The sequence below is a fragment of the Procambarus clarkii genome, chromosome 13 (assembly GCF_040958095.1).
Source record: "Procambarus clarkii isolate CNS0578487 chromosome 13, FALCON_Pclarkii_2.0, whole genome shotgun sequence".
Taxonomy (NCBI): Eukaryota; Metazoa; Arthropoda; class Malacostraca; order Decapoda; family Cambaridae; genus Procambarus; species Procambarus clarkii.
This window is the reverse complement of record NC_091162.1, coordinates 32,226,068-32,245,860: the sequence shown is the minus strand read 5'-3', so window position 1 is coordinate 32,245,860 and position 19,793 is coordinate 32,226,068. Positions and strand designations below refer to the sequence as shown.

General features: G+C 50.2%; 1 protein-coding gene across 16 annotated transcripts in view; it reads left to right on the top strand.

Annotated features, from left to right (window-relative positions):
- The window catches only part of LOC123757282 (peroxisomal acyl-coenzyme A oxidase 3-like), a 546,669-nt gene that overhangs the window by 76,703 nt on the left and 450,173 nt on the right, over positions 1-19,793 (top strand). For 8 of the 16 annotated variants that reach the window (XM_069323852.1, XM_069323853.1, XM_069323851.1 and 5 more), the window contains 2 exons: positions 9,580-9,726; positions 18,921-19,067. The exons of 2 other annotated variants lie outside the window; for them this stretch is intronic. In XM_069323852.1, coding sequence (XP_069179953.1) covers positions 9,580-9,726; positions 18,921-19,067 — 294 coding nt within the window. The remainder of the gene's footprint in view (positions 1-9,579; positions 9,727-18,920; positions 19,068-19,793) is intronic. 6 more of the 16 variants (XM_069323857.1, XM_069323856.1, XM_069323858.1 and 3 more) reach the window with 2 other exon arrangements.

The window sequence follows — 19,793 nt, the reverse complement described above, 5'->3', positions numbered from 1 at the left end:
GGAAGGAGACTCCCCTTCCAAACAGTAACACCTCTCCTCCTCCTCCCTCCCCTCCTCACCATCTTCCATACACCAACAGGAGTCATCAGCAAGGATAAGTAATAACTTGAACATACTTTTGTTGTGTAGATTTGGGTGAATTTGGTATAAAATTGACTTTGAAGTAATGTTTTTGGGGAGTTGGAAACAGATTAATTCATTTCCTACTATTTCTTGTGGGAAAATTCGCTTCGGTTTACAAATTTTCGGGTTACGAACCGTCTCCTGGAATGGATTAAATTCTTAAACCGAGGTACCCCTGAGGGGTACCTCGGTTTAAGAATTTACAAACCATCTCCAGGAACGGATCAGGGGTACCTCAGTTTAAGAAGCATTTAATCCGTTCCGGGAGACGGTTCGTAAACCGAAGCAAATTTCCCCGTAAGAAATAGTGGGAAATTAATTAATCCGTTTCTGACTCCCCAAAAACATCGCTTCAAAGTCAATTTTATACCTAATTCACCTAAATCTACACTACAAAAGTATGTTCAAGTTATTACTTACCCTTGCTGATGACTCCTGTTGGCGCGTTTTGCCTGCATACCACTAGGGCCTGGTTGTGGCTCACTGCTTGATTTTCTCACAACGATACGATCCATTGAAGATTGTTTTTCCCTTCTTTGCAACACTTGTCTGTAGTGAGGCATCACAGTCATTGAAAAGATTAATGCAACGTCATACAACAGCTTTCTCTGGGTGAGTCATTTCAATAAAAGTTTGCATTTCTTCCCACATCTTACACCACTTCCTAATTGTTGAGGAAGGGACATTCTCTACTGCCTCATCCTCCTCTGAAGAAATACCCTCAGCTGCCTTTTGATTTCTTGCCTTGAACCTTACCACTGGCTTTCTTGGGACCCATGCCAAGATATATAATAACAACTTTTATGCTCAAATGGCCAAAAATCTGACAAAAAACTGTAAATTCTTGTGAAAAATTTAGGCGGGATAGTCACTGGGCACGAGGCACTGTTAAACTGAGGCGCGATCTCTGTGCCACCATACGCTAGGTCGGCAGTACGCGTATCAACAAACTCGTATCTCGATGCAAGGTTCATAACTCTATTCAAATTTTCTGAACAAATCGGGCTCATAACCCGAATAGTTTGTAAAGAGGGGCATTCGTAAACCGAGGTACCACTGTAATCCATTCCACACCCCCAAAAATATTAACTTAGAAATACATTTTATACAGAATAAAAAAAAATTCTCTTACTACTATACAGTACAGGCATACCTCAGTTTAAGAGTTTAATTGGTTCCTGGAGACGCCTCGTATTCCGAAGCTAATTTCCCCGTAAGAAATAATGGGAAATGAATTAATCCGTCCTTGACAACCCCAAAAACCCCACATCAAACTAAATTTTTATACCTAATTCATCTAAATAAACCTACAAAACTATGTTCAAGTTATTACTTACCTTGCGGTTGAATGCTGTAGGCGTATGAAAGGTGGTGAGGAGGGGGAAGGAGGAGAGGAGTTACTGTTTGGAAGGGGAGTCCCCTTCCATTATCACATCAGGCAGTGAGGACCTTTCTGGTGTGCTCTCCCTGGGACGTTTCATCTGAGTGCCACTAGGTCCTGGTTGAGGCTCACTGCTCGATTTCCTCACCACAAATCTGTCCATGGAAGCTTGCTTTTCCCTTCTTCGCAAGCTGTCTCTGTAGTAAGGCATCACATTGTCATTGAAAAGATTAAGGCAACGGCCTACTACAGCTTTCTCTGGGTGAGTCTTTTCAACAATTGTTTGAATCTCTTCCCACATCTGACACACCTTCTTAATTACTGCAGAAGGGACATTCGCTACTGCCTCATCCTCCTCCACTGTAGAATCATCCGCTGCGTTGTCTTGCTGTTCCTGTTGAAGGGCTTGGAGTTCTTCGGTGGTCAGTTCTTCGTTGTGTTCTTCCACCAACTCCTCCACATCATCACCATCCAATTCCAAGCCCATTTGCTGGCCTAGACTAACAATTTCCTCAACAATAGGCGCATCATTTAGAGGCTCAAACCCCTCAAAGTCTAGTTCTCTCACACATTCAGGCCACAATTTTCTCCAGTCAGAGATCAGGGTTCTTTGAGTCACTTCTTGCCAGGCTTTGTCAACGAGTTTTAAAGCACTACAAATGTTAAAATGGTGTTTCCAGAACTCTTTGAGGGTGAGGTTTGTGGCTTCAGTCACTTCAAAACATTTCCGGAAAAGTGCCCTTTCATAAAGTCTTAAAATTCACTATGATTTTCTGGTCCATAGGTTGAATTAGAGGAGTGGTGTTAGGAGGAAGGAATTTAACTGTGAGGAATTTATTGTATTTGGGCAACAAATCATCTTGCAAGCCTGGAGGATGAGCAGGAGCATTGTCGAGGAGAAGCACGGCTTTGAGTGGCAAATGTTTCTCCTGCAGATATTTTTCTATGGCAGGGCACAGCACTTCATTCACCCACTCCGAAAAAATAAGCCTAGTCACCCATGCTTTTTTATTAGCCTTCCACATCACACACAAATGGGTTTTCTGCACTTTATATTGTTTGAAAACCCTTGGATTTTCAGAATGATACACTAGCAAGGGTTTAATTTTCAAATCGCCACTCGCATTTGAACACAGCACAAGCGTAAACCTATCTTTCATAGGCTTGTGTCCGGGCAAGGATTTTTCCTCCTTGGTAATGTATGTCCTCTTAGGCATTCTTTTCCAAAACAGTCCTGTTTCGTCACAATTAAACACTTGTTGCGGTAGGTATCCCTCAACCTCTGCAAACTCTTTAAATTCGTCAATAAATCGTCCAGCGGCTGGTTTGTCTGAGCTGGCAGCCTCCCCATGCCTCACAACACTATGGATACCACTTTTCCTTCTAAATTTTTCAAACCAGCCCCTGCTTGCCTTAAATTCTTTCATGTCTGCATCGCTCGTTGCAGGGGTATTCTTTAGAAGGTCTTCGTGCAATACCCTGGCTTTCTCACAAATAATGGCCTCTGAAACACTATCACCCCTTAACTCCTTGTTGTGTATCCAAATTAATAACAACTTTTCCACTTCTTCAAGTATTTGTGGTCTTTGTTTCGTTATTGTTCTTACTCCTTTTGCCACTTTAGCACTCATAATCTCATTTTTCTTCTTAAGTATAGTGCATATTGTTGATGTGGCTTTGTTGTACTGCCTACAAAGTTCAACAACACGTGTACCGTTCTCATGCTTCCGAATGATCTCTTGTTTCTCCTCTATTGTCATCCTCACATGGGCTTTCTGGCCTTTATCCTTACCACTGGCTTTCTTGGGACCCATGGTGAGATATATAATAACAAATTGTATAGTCAAATCACCAAAAATCCAACAAAACACTGAAAATCCGCGAGAAGAATTGATGTGGGGTAGTCACTGGGCACGGGACAATGGTAAACTGAGGGACGGAGGGGCGACGATTGCCGAACCACCACGCGCTAGGTCGGCCTGTACGCGTATCAACAAACTCGTGTCCCGAGGTAACCCTCGTGTTCAGAGACATATTTTCCGAGGAAATCTTGCTCGTATTCCGAAAAACTCGCATACAGGGACACTCGCATTCCGAGGTACCACTGTACATATGTTTATCTTACCCTTATCGAGGACTCCTGTTGGTGTATGAAAGTTGGTGAGGAGAGAGGAGGAGAGGTGTTACTGTTTGGAAGGGGGAGTCCCCTTCCACTATAACATCAGGCAGTGATGCTTCTCTGGAGTACACTCTCTTCTACGATTTGCCTGCATACCACTAGGACCTGGTTGTGGTTCACTGCTTGTTTGTCTCACTAAAAATTTGTCCATGAAAATTTGTTTTTTCCTTCGTTTTAAAATTTGTCTGTAGTAATGCATCACAGTGTCATTGAAAAGGTTAATGCAACGGCCTATTGAAGCTTGATTTGGGTGAGTCGTTCAGCAAAAGTTTGCAGTTCTTCCCATGCTGAACACATTTTCTTAATTTTTGAGGAAGGGACATTCTGTACTGCCTCCTCCTCCCCTGAAGAAATTTCCTCAGGTGATTCTTGTTGCTGCTGCTTTGAAGGGTTTGGAATTCTTCAGTGGTCAGGCCACCAACTGTGTTCCTCCACCAACTCCTCAATATCACCACCATTCAACTCCAAGCCAAATTGCTGGCTAAGATAAACATTTTCCTCAACAAGAGGCACTTCAGGTTCAGGCTCAAACCCCTCAAAGTCTCGTTCTGCAACACATTCAAGCTACACTTTTCTCTAGCCAGAGATCATGGCTCTTAGAGTCACATCTTGCCAAGCTTTGTCTACGAGTTTTAAAGCACTACAAATATTAAAATGGGTTTTCCATAACTCTTTAACCCTTAAATGGCGCATAGCTATATACCATTTGACACCCACAGGCGCATACCAAAAAAAAAAAAAAAATTATTTTTTCTTCCTAACCTGTTAATTTGTGTTCAATGATCACGGGAAAAATAATAAAAAAATCGTAAGTGGCATATATTGCCCACTATAGGGCGGGGAAGTGTGACAAAAATCAGGCGCTGACTGAGCGTGCGTCCCAGGCGGTCTGTTGATCGCCAGCTGTCAGGCCAGAGTTTCCACAAAGAGATAATTACCTAATTATTTCAATGTCTCTGATTGATTTTTCGTAGTTTTTTTGCTGTAATATTATTTAATAGTGTGTAGTGTGATATATTTATATAATAAAATGAGTGAATCATCGCTGTACTCAAAAATATGGTGTGCGTATTGTTGATTCAATTATGTTCATCAAACAGTGAACAAATACTTTGTTGGTTATTACACTATATACACAGGTTATATATAAGTATCTGCATGTTTTGTTCACCATGACAAACCACTAAGTTGGTATGCTGAGTGGCAGTGGCAGTGGCAGGCAGTGACTGGCTGCCACTCCCTCCCTCACCTCACCTCACCTGCCTTGCCACCATTCTCCACCCACCATACTGTTTTTGCTTTTACATACAGACGTTATATATAAGTATTTACATGTTTTGTTCACCATAACTGTACATCTAAGCTTGTATGGTGAGTAAAGGCAGAGAGACGTAGCTACTCACACAGTCAGCTGGTGGCGGCCGCCCTCAAGGCCAGATGCACTAATATTTCTCCTACAACAATACTGTTTGTGGTGTTATTACGCTATGTACACACATTATATATAAATATCTACCTGTTTTATTCACCATACTTGTACAAGTAAACTGGTATGGTGCCCAAAGACCATCGTGGTCATCAGTAAACAACATGATAAGTCCTGCAGACGACGCTCCTCCCTCACCAAAATGGCGGCTCCCAACCTCCTACTCTCGCTGTTATCTCACACTATACACACGTTATATATAAGTATCTACATTTGTGTTCACCATAGCGAACCACTAAGCTGGTATGGTGAGTGCAGTCAATAAAAGGTGGCCACACACACTCAAAAGACATCGCCACCATCCTCCCTCCCACAGCATTACTCCTCCCTCCATGGCGCACAGCGCCAAATATCACCACAATCCTGCTATTATCAGAACCCTGGTCAGTTTTATCACAGTCAGGGGTCTTCTGTAATAATATCATCGCTACATAATAGCATGAACAAGTACATTATGGCATTTTTAGGCGATGCTGTGGTCACAAGCTGAACAGCAGTGCTGTGAGCTCATGCTGCGTGCGTCAGGCTTGGTAGCTCACTCAATACTGAGGCCCCTAACACCCTCCAGTTTGGCCCACGATTTTTTTAAAAAATGGCGTCTGTTTACAAGAGCTCTGATGAAGGTGTAGTGAACCCCGTGTATCCGCGGGCCGTTTAAATCTTGCGTAGTACTCCAAAGCATCATATGATGCGATGCGCAATTTACTGCAAGTCGGTCAAAGCATCATATGATGCGATGCGCAATTGAAGGGTTAAGGGTGAGGTTTGTGGCATCCGTCACTTCGACACATCTCCAGAAAAGTGCCCTTTCATAAAGTTTCTTAAAATTGGCAATGATTTCTGGTCTATAGGCTATCCTATGTGCGGGATATCCAAACCACTGTAAATATAACTGATATCAACACGAGCGTACTAGACTTTGAAAGAGAAATTGAAAACATGCCCATGCACTCGGCCCCGGGTCCAGATTCATGGAATTCAATACATATAAAGAAATGCAACGTGCCAGTAGCACAGGCACTCAGTATAGTGTGGAGGAACAGCTTGGACACGGGGGAGATACCAGATGCGCTTAAAGTAGCAGACATAGCCCCTCTACACACGGGAGGGAGCAAAGCATTGGCAAAGCATTATAGACCAGTTGCACTAATGTCGCACGTAATAAAAGTATTTGAGAGAGTGATTAGGAGTCAGGTCATCAATTTCATAGAGACCAATGACCTTCACAACCCAGGCCAACATGGATTTCTAGCGGGAAGATCGTGCCTCTCACAGCTACTTGATCACTACGACAGAGTCACTGAGGTATTAAAAGAAAAACAGAATGCTGATGTGATATACACGGACTTCGCAAAGGCTTTCGATATATGTGACCATGGCGTGATAGCACACAAAATGAAGTCAGTGGGAGTAACCGGTAAAGTAGGATGCTGGATACTAAGTTTTCTGTCAAACAGGACTCAGCGAGTAACAGTCAACCATATAAAATCTAGTCCAACCACAGTTAAAAGCTCTGTACCTCAGGATACAGTCCTTGTACCGCTGCTTTTCCTTATTCTCATATCAGATATAGACAAAAATACAAGTCACAGCTTCGTATCATCCTTTGCAGATGACACAAAAATCAGTATGAAAATTACCTCGGCTGAAGACATTGAAAAACTTCAAGCTGATATTAATAAAGTTTTCGACTGGGCATCAGAAAATAACATGATGTTTAACAGTGATGAATTCCTGGTACTCAGGTACGGTAAAAATGAGGACCTTAAACATAATACAGGGTACAAAACACAATCAAATGTGCTCATAGTAGGAAAACAGCTTGTAAAGGATTTGAGAATAATGATGTCTGATGACCTAACGTTTAGGGAGCATAACCAAGCAAATAATGCGTCAGCAAGAAAAATGATCGGATGGATTATGATAACTTTCAAATCCAGGGATCCCATCACAATGGTTGTACTCTTCAAGTCACTTGTGTTGTCCTGTCTTGAGTACTGCTCAGTACTCACTTCCCCCTTCAGAGCAGGAGAGATTGCTGAAATAGAAGAAATACAGAGAACGTATACGTCACGCATAGACGCGATAAAGCACCTAAATTATTGGGATCGTCTCAAAGCCCTCCAAATATACTCACTGGAAAGAAGACGATAGAGATATCAAATAATATACACGTGGAAGATACTGGAGGGGCCAAGTACCAAATCTACACAGTAAAATAACAACGTACTGGAGTGAACGATATGGAAGAAAATGCAGAATAGAACCAGTGAAGAGCAGAGGTGCCATAGGCACAATCAGAGAACACTGTATAAACATCAGAGGTCCACGGTTGTTCAACACTCTCCCAGCGAGCATAAGAAATATTGCCAGAACAACTGTGGACATCTTCAAGAGGAAACTAGATTGTTTCCTCCAAGGAGTGCTGGACCAACCGGGCTGTCATAGGTATGTGGGCCTGCAGGCCGCTCCAAGCAACAGCCTAGTGGACCAAACTCTCATAAGTCAAGCCTGGCCTCGGGCCGGGCTTGGGGAGTAGAAGAACTCGCAGAACCCCATCAACCAGGCTGAAGTAGAGGAGAGGTGTTGGGAGGAAGGAACTGTACTATAAAAAACTAAATTCCTCCAACAATGAATCCTCCTAGCCTGGAGGATGGGCAGGAGCATTGTCGAGGAGAAGCAGGGCCTTGAGTGGTAAACTGTTCTCTTGCAGATATTTTTTGATGGAAGGGCAAACCACTTCATTCACCCACTCGGTAGAAAATTGCCTCGTCACCCATGCCTTAGCATTAGCCCTCCACATCACACACATTTTGTTTTTCTGCACATTATATTTTTTGAAAACCCTTGGATTTATATCTATTCTATAGTATGATGACCAAAACTGAACTGCATAATCTAAATGGGGCCTTAAGGGTATCTTCTTGTTGGCTCTGTCCTCTGGCTGTAGGATTGGGAGCTTCAGTCTCTTCTCCTGAGGTGGGTTCGGTTCCTTTGGGGCTGGTGGGCAGTTTGTTTGTTTGCAGCCTTCTCCTTCTTTTCTGTCAAAGAATGAGTCGCCAAGGCTTCCAGAGGGGTCCTTTGGTCATCGATGCTTGGTTGATTTGGTCAGGGGTGCATCATTCGTTGTGTCCAGTGGCGACTCTTTGCCCCCACCTATGGGCTACCAGTTTTAACTCGGTGGATGTCGTGTGTGTTCCCTGTTTCCTTGGTACCCTGTTCCGAGCCTTCCATTTCTCAGATCGTTTGCAGTGTCATTAAGGCTAGCCAGCTTTGGGTCCATGATGTTCGCACATGTGCAGCTTTAGCCATATTCTTCTCCATCATGGCCTGGATGATTTTAGGGCCTGAAGGTTTTGGTATTCATCAGGGTTTTGACAGCCCAGTGTTCCTGGTTACAGTCAGTTGTGTGTTACTTTGGCCTGTCTCCTGGCCTGGATTCTCTTCTTCGCCTTAGTGTCTTCTACATCCTTTCCTTCCTGGTTAGTCCCATTTTGGTTCTCTGAGGTTAGTTAGCTTCAGGGAGCCTCTAGGGAGCTCTTTCTAGAAACTCAGTGTTGAGTACTATATAAGGAAACATATTTTTCTGGAGGCTTCTCAGTGGCTCCCTGGTTTTCCCCCTTTCCTCCTCTTCCTGGTTCGTTGATTTGTTGTTGGGGTTTTCATCTGCTCCAGAACTGAACAGTAAAGCCAGGGATGGGCTGGGGCCAGGTGCCTGGTGGTGGTAATTAGTACTAATTTTTTTTTAGTTAGTTTGAGTGAATTCCTTGTTCAGTGTTAATCGTATGCGTAGTTGGTTGGCAGTTTTGAGGCTTCATTTTATGTGAACCCTTCAGTTGTTTGTAAAGCTTTGCCGACTTTCTGGAGGCTCTTTCCAGTGGGGTGTCAGATTCTCACTTGCTCCTTATGCCTCTGTGATGGGGGGGGGGGCCAGGTTCTAGCTCTGGTCCTCATAGACCAAACAGAACTTCCGCAACTGATGTGACCTTTTAGTATGGAGCAATCCCAGCAATAAAGCTTCAGGGAGCCACAGAGGCTGTTCTAGAAAAAGGCATTTCATTTATACTTATTGCTGAGTTTTCAGCATGTGTTGTTAAGTTAATTATAAGAATGAGGAAGCTTTATTGTTTTGAATACAACATTTCAAGGACATTTGGTGTTTTTCAACAAATTGATTATTAAAATACACTTATCCCACAGGCTTATCTATACATGTCAATATATTTTATGGTTTATAATAAATATGTTGGATTTTATTAGATAACATATCACTTCATGAATGGTGAATGCTGGCAGCTTGACTTCCTGAGTACTATACTTGTATTCAGTACATTTTTCATCAATATATTAATAATGGTCATCTTTTAAATAAGTGATTGACATTGTAATTGAACAGGCCTCTAATAACAGGTACCAGCTATGTCCAGTGTGATTGGTGGATACGACTTTTCCCTCTCAGCCAGAATGGGGCTGTTGAAAAGCTTCATAATTTCTGGCATCATTGGACTTGGGACCAAGCGCCATTACAAATTTGTTGATGCACTCAGCAACTTTGAGGTTTGTGTAATTTCTATGAGTGGGGAAATGTGTAATCATAGAACTTATTCTGGCTAGTAGAGAATAATGTATTGGAAAACAAATGTAACTTTGTTTTTTTCTCATTTGGTATAGCCATGTTAAATATGGCAGTTAAGTGTAATAAATATTGAAAAATCCAATGTATATTCAGTAATTTAACTGTTGTGTCCCCTAAGCATCTATATGTTTCAGAAAACTTTGAGTACAATAAATTTCTGCCTTTATGTTTAATACACATAATAAATATTTATAAGTACAGAGCACCACTTCGTTTCCGAACCCCTTGGGGACGAGACCCGTCGATTATCATGTAAGATACTAAACAAGATATGGAGAGAGAGAGAGAGTGAGAGTGTGTGTAATTACCTAAGTGTAATTACCTAAGTGTAGTTACAGGATGAGAGCTACGCTCGTGGTGTCCCGTCTTCCCAGCACTCTTTGTCATATAATGCTTTGAAACTACTGACGGTCTTGGCCTCCACCACCTTCTCACTTAACTTGTTCCAACCGTCTACCACTCTATTTGCGAAGGTGAATTTTCTTATATTTCTTCGGCATCTGTGTTTAGCTAGTTTAAATCTATGACCTCTTGTTCTTGAAATTCCAGGTCTCAGGAAGTCTTCCCTGTCGATTTTATCAATTCCTGTAACTATTTTGTATGTAGTGATCATATCACCTCTTTTTCTTCTGTCTTCTAGTTTTGGCATATTTAATGCTTCTAACCTCTCCTCGTAGCTCTTGCCCTTCAGTTCTGGGAGCCACTTAGTAGCATGTCTTTGCACCTTTTCCAGTTTGTTGATGTGCTTCTTAAGATATGGGCACCACACAACAGCTGCATATTCTAGCTTTGGCCTAACAAAAGTCATGAACAATTTCTTTAGTATATCGCCATCCATGTATTTAAATGCAATTCTGAAGTTAGAAAGCATTGCATAGGCTCTTCCCTCACCCCCCCCATTCTTCCCTCACCCCCCACTCTTCCCTCACCCCCCACTCTTCCCTCACCCCCCACTCTTCCCTCACCCCCCCATTCTTCCCTTACCCCCCCACTCTTCCCTCACTCCCCCCACTCTTCCCTCACCCCCCCTACTCTTCCCTCACCCCCCCACTCTTCCCTCACCCCCACTCTTCCCTCACCCCCACTCTTCCCTCACCCCCCCACTCTTCCCTCACCCCCACTCTTCCCTCACCCCCACTCTTCCCTCACCCCCCACTCTTCCCTCACCCCCCACTCTTCCCTCACCCCCCACTCTCCCTCACCCCACTCTTCCCTTACCCCACTCTTCCCTCACCCCCACTCTTCCCTCACCCCCCACTCTTCCCTCAACCCCATTCTTCCCTCACCCCCACTCTTCCCTCACGCCCACTCTTCCCTCACCCCCCACTCTTCCCTCAACCCGCCACTCTTCCCTCACCCCCCCACTCTTCCCTCACCCCCACTCTTCCCTCACCCCCCACTCTTCCCTCACCCCCCACTCTTCCCTCACCCCCCACTCTTTCCTCAACCCCATTCTTCCCTCACCCCCCACTCTTCCCTCAACCCCACTCTTCCCTCACCCCCCACTCTTCCCTCATCCCCCACTCTTCCCTCACCCCCCACTCTTCCCTCAACCCCATTCTTCCCTCACCCCCCACTCTTCCCTCAACCCCACTCTTCCCTTACCCCCCACTCTTCCTTTACCCCCCACTCTTCCCTCAACCCCACTCTTCCCTCACCCCCCACTCTTCCCTCAACCACCACTCTTCCCTCAACCCCCACTCTTCCCTCACCCACCACTCTTCCCTCACCCCCACTCTTCCCTCACCTCCCACTCTTCCCTCACCCCCCCACTCTTCCCTCACCCCCCACTCTTCCCTCACCCCCCACTCTTCCCTCACCCCCCACTCTTCCCTCACCCCCCATTCTTCCTTCACCCACCACTCTTCCCTCACCCCCGACTCTTCCCTCACCCCCCCACTCTTCCCTCACCCCCCACTCTTCCCTCACCCCCCACTCTTCCCTCACCCCCCACTCTTCCCTCACCCCCCACTCTTCCCTCAACCCCCACTCTTCCCTCACCCCCCACTCTTCCCTCACCCCCACTCTTCCCTCACCCCCTACTCTTCCCTCAACCCCCACTCTTCCCTCACCCCCCCCCACTCTTCCCTCACCCCCCACTCTTCCCTCACCCCCCCACTCTTCCCTCACCCCCCCACTCTTCCCTCACCCCCCCCCACTCTTCCCTCACCCCCCCACTCTTCCCTCACCCCCCCACTCTTCCCTCACCCCCCCACTCTTCCCTCCCCCCCCCACTCTTCTCTCACCCCCCACTCTTCCCTCACCCCCCCACTCTTCCCTCACCCCCCCACTCTTCCCTCACCCCCCCACTCTTCCCTCCCCCCCCACTCTTCTCTCACCCCCCACTCTTCCCTCACCCCCACTCTTCCCTCACCCCCCCATTCTTCCCTCACCCCCCACTCTTCCCTCACCCCCCCACTCTTCCCTCACCCCCCCCACTCTTCCCTCACCCCCCACTCTTCCCTCACCCCCCACTCTTCCCTCACCTACCACTCTTCCCTCAACCCCACTCTTCCCTCACCCCCCACTCTTCCCTCACCCCCACTCTTCCCTCACCCCCAACTCTTCCCTCACCCCCCACTCTTCCCTCACCCCCCACTCTTCCCTCACCCCCCCATTCTTCCCTCACCCCCCCACTCTTCCCTCACCCCCACTCTTCCCTCACCCCCCCCATTCTTCCCTTACCCCCCCACTCTTCCCTCACCCCCCCCCACTCTTCTCTCACCCCCCCCACTCTTCCCTCACCCCCACTCTTCCCTCACCCCCACTCTTCCCTCACCCCCCACTCTTCCCTCACCCCCCACTCTTCCCTCACCCCCCACTCTCCCTCACCCCACTCTTCCCTTACCCCACTCTTCCCTTACCCCACTCTTCCCTCACCCCCACTCTTCCCTCACCCCCCACTCTTCCCTCAACCCCATTTTTCCCTCACCCCCACTTTTCCCTCACCCCCCACTCTTCCCTCACCCCCCACTCTTCCCTCAACCCGCCACTCTTCCCTCACCCCCCCACTCTTCCCTCACCCCCACTCTTCCCTCACCCCCCACTCTTCCCTCACCCCCCACTCTTCCCTCACCCCCCACTCTTCCCTCACCCCCCACTCTTCCCTCACCCCCCACTCTTCCCTCAACCCCATTCTTCCCTCACCCCCCACTCTTCCCTCAACCCCATTCTTCCCTCACCCCCCACTCTTCCCTCAACCCGCCACTCTTCCCTCACCCCCCCACTCTTCCCTCACCCCCCCACTCTTCCCTCACCCCCACTCTTCCCTCACCCCCCACTCTTCCCTCAACCCCATTCTTCCCTCACCCCCCACTCTTCCCTCAACCCCACTCTTCCCTTACCCCCCACTCTTCCTTTACCCCCCACTCTTCCCTCAACCCCATTCTTCCCTCACCCCCCCTACTCTTCCCTCACCTCCCACTCTTCCCTCACCCCCACTCTTCCCTCACCCCCCCCACTCTTCCCTCACCCCCACTCTTCCCTCACCCCTACTCTTCCCTCACCCCCCACTCTTCCCTCACCCCCCACTCTTCCCTCACCCCCCACTCTTCCCTCACCCCCCACTCTTCCCTCACCCCCCACTCTCCCTCACCCCACTCTTCCCTTACCCCACTCTTCCCTCACCCCCACTCTTTCCTCACCCCCCACTCTTCCCTCAACCCCATTCTTCCCTCACCCCCACTCTTCCCTCACCCCCCACTCTTCCCTCAACCCTCCACTCTTCCCTCACCCTCCCACTCTTCCCTCACCCTCACTCTTCCCTCACCCCCCACTCTTCCCTCACCCCCCACTCTTCCCTCACCTCCCACTCTTCCCTCACCTCCCACTCTTCCCTCACCTCCCACTCTTCCCTCACCCCCCACTCTTCCCTCACCCCCCACTCTTCCCTCAACCCCATTCTTCCCTCACCCCCCACTCTTCCCTCAACCCCACTCTTCCCTCACCCCCCACTCTTCCCTCACCCCCCACTCTTCTGTCACCCCCCACTCTTCCCTCACCCCCACTCTTCCCTCACCCCCCCATTCTTCCCTCACCCCCCCACTCTTCCCTCACCCCCCCACTCTTCCCTCACCCCCCCCACTCTTCCCTCACCCCCACTCTTCCCTCACCCCCCACTCTTCCCTCACCTACCACTCTTCCCTCAACCCCACTCTTCCCTCACCCCCCACTCTTCCCTCACCCCCACTCTTCCCTCACCCCCAACTCTTCCCTCACCCCCCACTCTTCCCTCACCCCCCACTCTTCCCTCACCCCCCCCCATTCTTCCCTCACCCCCCCACTCTTCCCTCACCCCCCACTCTTCCCTCACCCCCCCCCATTCTTCCCTTACCCCCCCACTCTTCCCTCACCCCCCCCCACTCTTCTCTCACCCCCCCCCACTCTTCCCTCACCCCCACTCTTCCCTCACCCCCACTCTTCCCTCACCCCCCACTCTTCCCTCACCTCCCACTCTTCCCTCACCCCCACTCTTCCCTCACCCCCCCCACTCTTCCCTCACCCCCACTCTTCCCTCACCCCTACTCTTCCCTCACCCCCCACTCTTCCCTCACCCCCCACTCTTCCCTCACCCCCCACTCTTCCCTCACCCCCCACTCTTCCCTCACCCCCCACTCTCCCTCACCCCACTCTTCCCTTACCCCACTCTTCCCTCACCCCCACTCTTTCCTCACCCCCCACTCTTCCCTCAACCCCATTCTTCCCTCACCCCCACTCTTCCCTCACCCCCCACTCTTCCCTCACCCCCCACTCTTCCCTCAACCCTCCACTCTTCCCTCACCCTCCCACTCTTCCCTCACCCCCACTCTTCCCTCACCCCCCACTCTTCCCTCACCCCCACTCTTCCCTCACCTCCCACTCTTCCCTCACCTCCCACTCTTCCCTCACCCCCCACTCTTCCCTCACCCCCCACTCTTCCCTCAACCCCATTCTTCCCTCACCCCCCACTCTTCCCTCAACCCCACTCTTCCCTCACCCCCCACTCTTCCCTCACCCCCCACTCTTCCCTCACCCCCCACTCTTCCCTCAACCCCATTCTTCCCTCACCCCCCCACTCTTCCCTCAACCCCACTCTTCCCTTACCCCCCACTCTTCCTTTACCCCCCACTCTTCCCTCAACCCCACTCTTCCCTCACCCCCCACTCTTCCCTCACCCCCCACTCTTCCCTCACCCCCCACTCTTCCCTCACCCCCACTCTTCCCTCACCCCCCACTCTTCCCTCACCCCCCCACTCTTCCCTCACCCCCCCACTCTTCCCTCACCCCCCACTCTTCCCTCACCCCCCACTCTTCCCTCACCCCCCACTCTTCCCTCACCCCCCATTCTTCCTTCACCCACCACTCTTCCCTCTCCCCCGACTCTTCCCTCACCCCCCCCCACTCTTCCCTCACCCCCCCACTCTTCCCTCACCCCCCACTCTTCCCTCAACCCCCACTCTTCCCTCACCCCCCACTCTTCCCTCACCCCCCACTCTTCCCTCAACCCCACTCCTCCCTCACCCCCACTCTTCCCTCACCCCCACTCTTCCCTCACCCCCACTCTTCCCTCACCCCTCACTCTTCCCTCAACCCCACTCTTGCCTCAACCCCACTCTTCCCTCACCCCCCACTCTTCCCTTACCCCCCACTCTTCCCTCACCCCCCACTCTTCCCTTACCCCCCACTCTTCCCTCACCCCCCACTCTTCCCTCACCCCCCCACTCTTCCCTCACCCCCACTCTTCCCTCACCCCCCCACTCTTCCCTCACCCCCCCACTCTTCCCTCACCCCCCCCCCACTCTTCCCTCACCCCCCACTCTTCCCTCACCCCCCACTCTTCCCTCACCCCCCACTCTTCCCTCACGCCCCACTCTTCCCTCACCCCCACTCTTCCCTCACCCCCCACTCTTCCCTCACCCCCCACTCTTCCCTCACCCCCCACTCTTCCCTCATCCCCCCACTCTTCCCTCACCCCCCACTCTTCCCTCAACCCCACTCTTCCCTCACCCCCACTCTTCCCTCAACTCCACTCTTCCCTCACCCCCCACTCTTCCCTCAACTCCACTCTTCCCTCAACTCCACTCTTCCCTCAACTCCACTCTTCCCTCACCCCCACTCTTCCCTCACCCCCCCCACTCTTCCCTCACCCCCCACTCTTCCCTCACCCCCCACTCTTCCCTCCCCCCCAATCTTCCCTCACCCCCCACTCTTCCCTCACCACCCACTCTTCCCTCACCCCCCACTCTTCCCTCCCCCCCAATCTTCCCTTACCCCCCACTCTTCCCTCACCACCCACTCTTCCCTCACCCCCACTCTTCCCTCACCCCCACTCTTCCCTCAACCCCACTCTTCCCTCACCCCCCACTCTTCCCTCCCCCCCAATCTTCCCTCACCCCCCACTCTTCCCTCACCACCCACTCTTCCCTCACCCCCCACTCTTCCCTCACCCCACTCTTCCCTCACCCCCCACTCTTCCCTCACCCCCCACTCTTCCCTCACCCCCCACTCTTCCCTCACCCCCCACTCTTCCCTCACCCCCCACTCTTCCCTCACCCCCCACTCTTCCCTCATCCCCCCACTCTTCCCTCACCCCCCACTCTTCCCTCACCCCCCACTCTTCCCTCAACACCCACTCTTCCCTCAACCCGCCACTTTTCCCTCACCCCCACTCTTCCCTCACCCCCACTCTTCCCTCACCCCCCACTCTTCCCCCACCACCCACTCTTCCCTCAACCCGCCACTTTTCCCTCACCCCCACTCTTCCCTCAACCCCACTCTTCCCTCAACTCCACTCTTCCCTCACCCCCCACTCTTCCCTCACCCCCCACTCTTCCCTCCCCCCCCAATCTTCCCTCACCCCCCACTCTTCCCTCACCACCCACTCTTCCCTCACCCCCCACTCTTCCCTCACCCCCCACTCTTCCCTCACCCCCCACTCTTCCCTCACCCCCACTCTTCCCTCACCCCCACTCTTCCCTCACCCCCCACTCTTCCCTCACCACCCACTCTTCCCTCACCACCCACTCTTCCCTCAACCCGCCACTTTTCCCTCACCCCCCCACTCTTCCCTCACCCCCCACTCTTCCCTCACCCCCACTCTTCCCTCAACCCCACTCTTCCCTCACCCCCACTCTTCCCTCACCCCCACTCTTCCCTCACCCCTCACTCTTCCCTCAACCCCACTCTTCCCTCACCCCCCACTCTTCCCTTACCCCCCACTCTTCCTTCACCCCCCACTCTTCCCTCACCCCCCCACTCTTCCCTCACCCCCCACTCTTCCCTCACCCCCCCCACTCTTCCCTCACCCCCACTCTTCTCTCACCCCCCACTCTTCCCTCAACCCCACTCTTCCCTCACCCCCCCACTCTTCCCTCACCCCCCCTACTCTTCCCTCACCCCCCCTCACTCTTCCCTCACCCCCCACTCTTCCCTCACCCCCCACTCTTCCCTCACCCCCCCCCACTCTTCCCTCACCCCCCCACTCTTCCCTCACCCCCCCACTCTTCCCTCACCCCCCCCCACTCTTCCCTCACCCCCCCCCACTCTTCCCTCACCCCCCACTCTTCCCTCACCCCCCACTCTTCCCTCACCCCCCCCCCACTCTTCCCTCACTCCCCCACTCTTCCCTCAACCCCACTCTTCCCTCACCCCCCACTCTTCCCTCACCCCCACTCTTCCCTCACCCCCACTCTTCCTTCACCCCCACTCTTCCCTCACCTCCCCACTCTTCCCTCACCCCCACTCTTCCCTCACCCCCACTCTTCCTTCACCCCCACTCTTCCCTCACCTCCCCACTCTTCCCTCACCCCCCCACTCTTCCCTTGCCCCCCACTCTTTCCTCACCCCCACTCTTCCCTCGCCCCCCACTCTTCCCTCCCTCAATGCCTCTCTCCATCTCTGCCTCCCATCATGCCTTCCATCCCTCCCTCAATGCCTTCCATCCCTTCCTCACTGCCCTCCTCATAAGATGAGAACAGCAGGCTATGGAGGAGGGGGAGTTACTAAAGGGATCGAGGGAGCAACTAATGGGGTCGAGGCTAGGTGTAGAGGCGGACATGTCTGTCAGCAGCGCCTGCTCACAGATGCCAACTGTGAATAATTCATAAATAAAACTATATTTGTTTAATTAATAAATAGGAAAGCATAAAACGTGTTAATGATTAATAATGTATAGTAATTTACGAAAATTAACATATTTTGGCATAAATATTTTACAACTAAGATTAAAAATTTTAATACAATGTGGGTGAGAGGTTTGGCAACTATTGCCTGGTCAGCAAATTCTTCCTAACCGCCTCCCTAACCACTCCACTAACACAGAGGGGGAGAATTAGTGAGAGAGGGAGAGAGGGAGGGGGAGGTAGGGAGAGATGTTAGGAGGTAGGCAGGAAGGGAGGGAAGTAGTGAGAGAGGATGGGAAAATTAGGGAGGGATGAAAAGGCAGGCAAGCAGGCTGGCAGGCAGGCAGGCAGGCAGGCAGGCAGGCAGGCAGGCAGGCTGGCTGGCTGGCTGGCTGGCTGGCTGGCTGGCTGGCTGGCTGGCTGGCTGGCTGGCTGGCTGGCTGGCTGGCTAGCTGGCTGGCTAACTGGCAGGCCCCCCTCTCTCTCATACTGCCTCAACTTAAGCTACCCCATCCATCCACCCACTAGTCAGCAATCACTGACGCAATGCGTGCATTTGGAGCCGACATGGTGCACAGATTTTCTTGATTGTGCAGATATGTAAAACAAAATCACAGAATAAACTCTCCAACCTCATGACAAATCAAAATAATAGAAAAATTAGGCCATGAATCTGTGAAATCACAGGGTAGAAGGCATTCTAGAGTGGTGGCGCCCAACACGGTCAGTGGACAAACTGGACCATCTCCCACCCATCACCACGGGCCGGCGCGACACTTTGGCAGACCGCTTCCTACCCGAACTTTGTTCGTGTAGTATGACTTTCCAACCCCAATCGGGAAACTGGAAGTTACGGATAACTAAATTTCGGAAACCAAGTGGTGCTCTGTAATTCTATAGTAATTATAAGCAGTTACAAATTATCCTTGAATTGCCAGAGAAAGTTTTATATTACATTTTATCCCCAAAATATTTATATACCGTAATTATACAAATAAATAATTTTTCTTTGTCAGGAAGCTGCTCATGGTGCTGTTTTAGGCAGTTATGACTGGTCGTTGGCAACAAAAAAGTTCCTCGGCCATGATTTTTTTATTTTGGGAATTCTTGGTCAAGGTTCAGCATGTCACATGAAATATGTAGAAGCCATGCAGAATCAGGAGGTATGAGACTGGTTACTCGATTAATGTGCTTATTTCTGCATGGCTCCACTGTTGGTGTTTGCTCTGTGTATTAGATGCACTCTTAATTTTTTTACCAGCATATTCTGTAGCAAAATTGGTCCTTTTATTGCATTAGCATCATTATTTAAGTTTTACTCTTAAATTTTGTTATTGTTCACAAAGTACATTTATTTATCATAAACTTTTATTTAGTAAATGAGTTACTGAAGAGTAAATGAAGTGTTTCATGTTAGTAGTATGGCCTATGGTAAAAAATTGCTTGTTTCAATAGGGGGAAAAAGCTTAGAGGTTGAAATAGGTACAGAATACAAGATGCAGGCAAATCTTCACATAGAACTGAGAAGATAGGTATCAGATCTAAAGATAATTATATCGGACAACCTAATAATTAGAATACACAACAAAAGATATATACAGCAGGAACCAGAAAAATTGAATGATGGTTTTTGGAAATGATCAAAATATGGGGTGTCAAAATTTGCTGGTACTCTTTCTGGGGGGAGCCCCGTCGGCTCCCCGGAGCTTTACCAGGCTGATATGCTAATGTCAGACTTTGGCATCAGTCATGTGTATGGAGTTCTAGGGCCTACCGGGGACCACGGCCAGAACCTGGCCCCCTCAGAGAGGCAAGGGGAGCAATGGCCTATAGAAACCCTGTGTGGTTGGAAGCATTCTATGTCTGCCCTCGACCGGGTCAAGCATCCA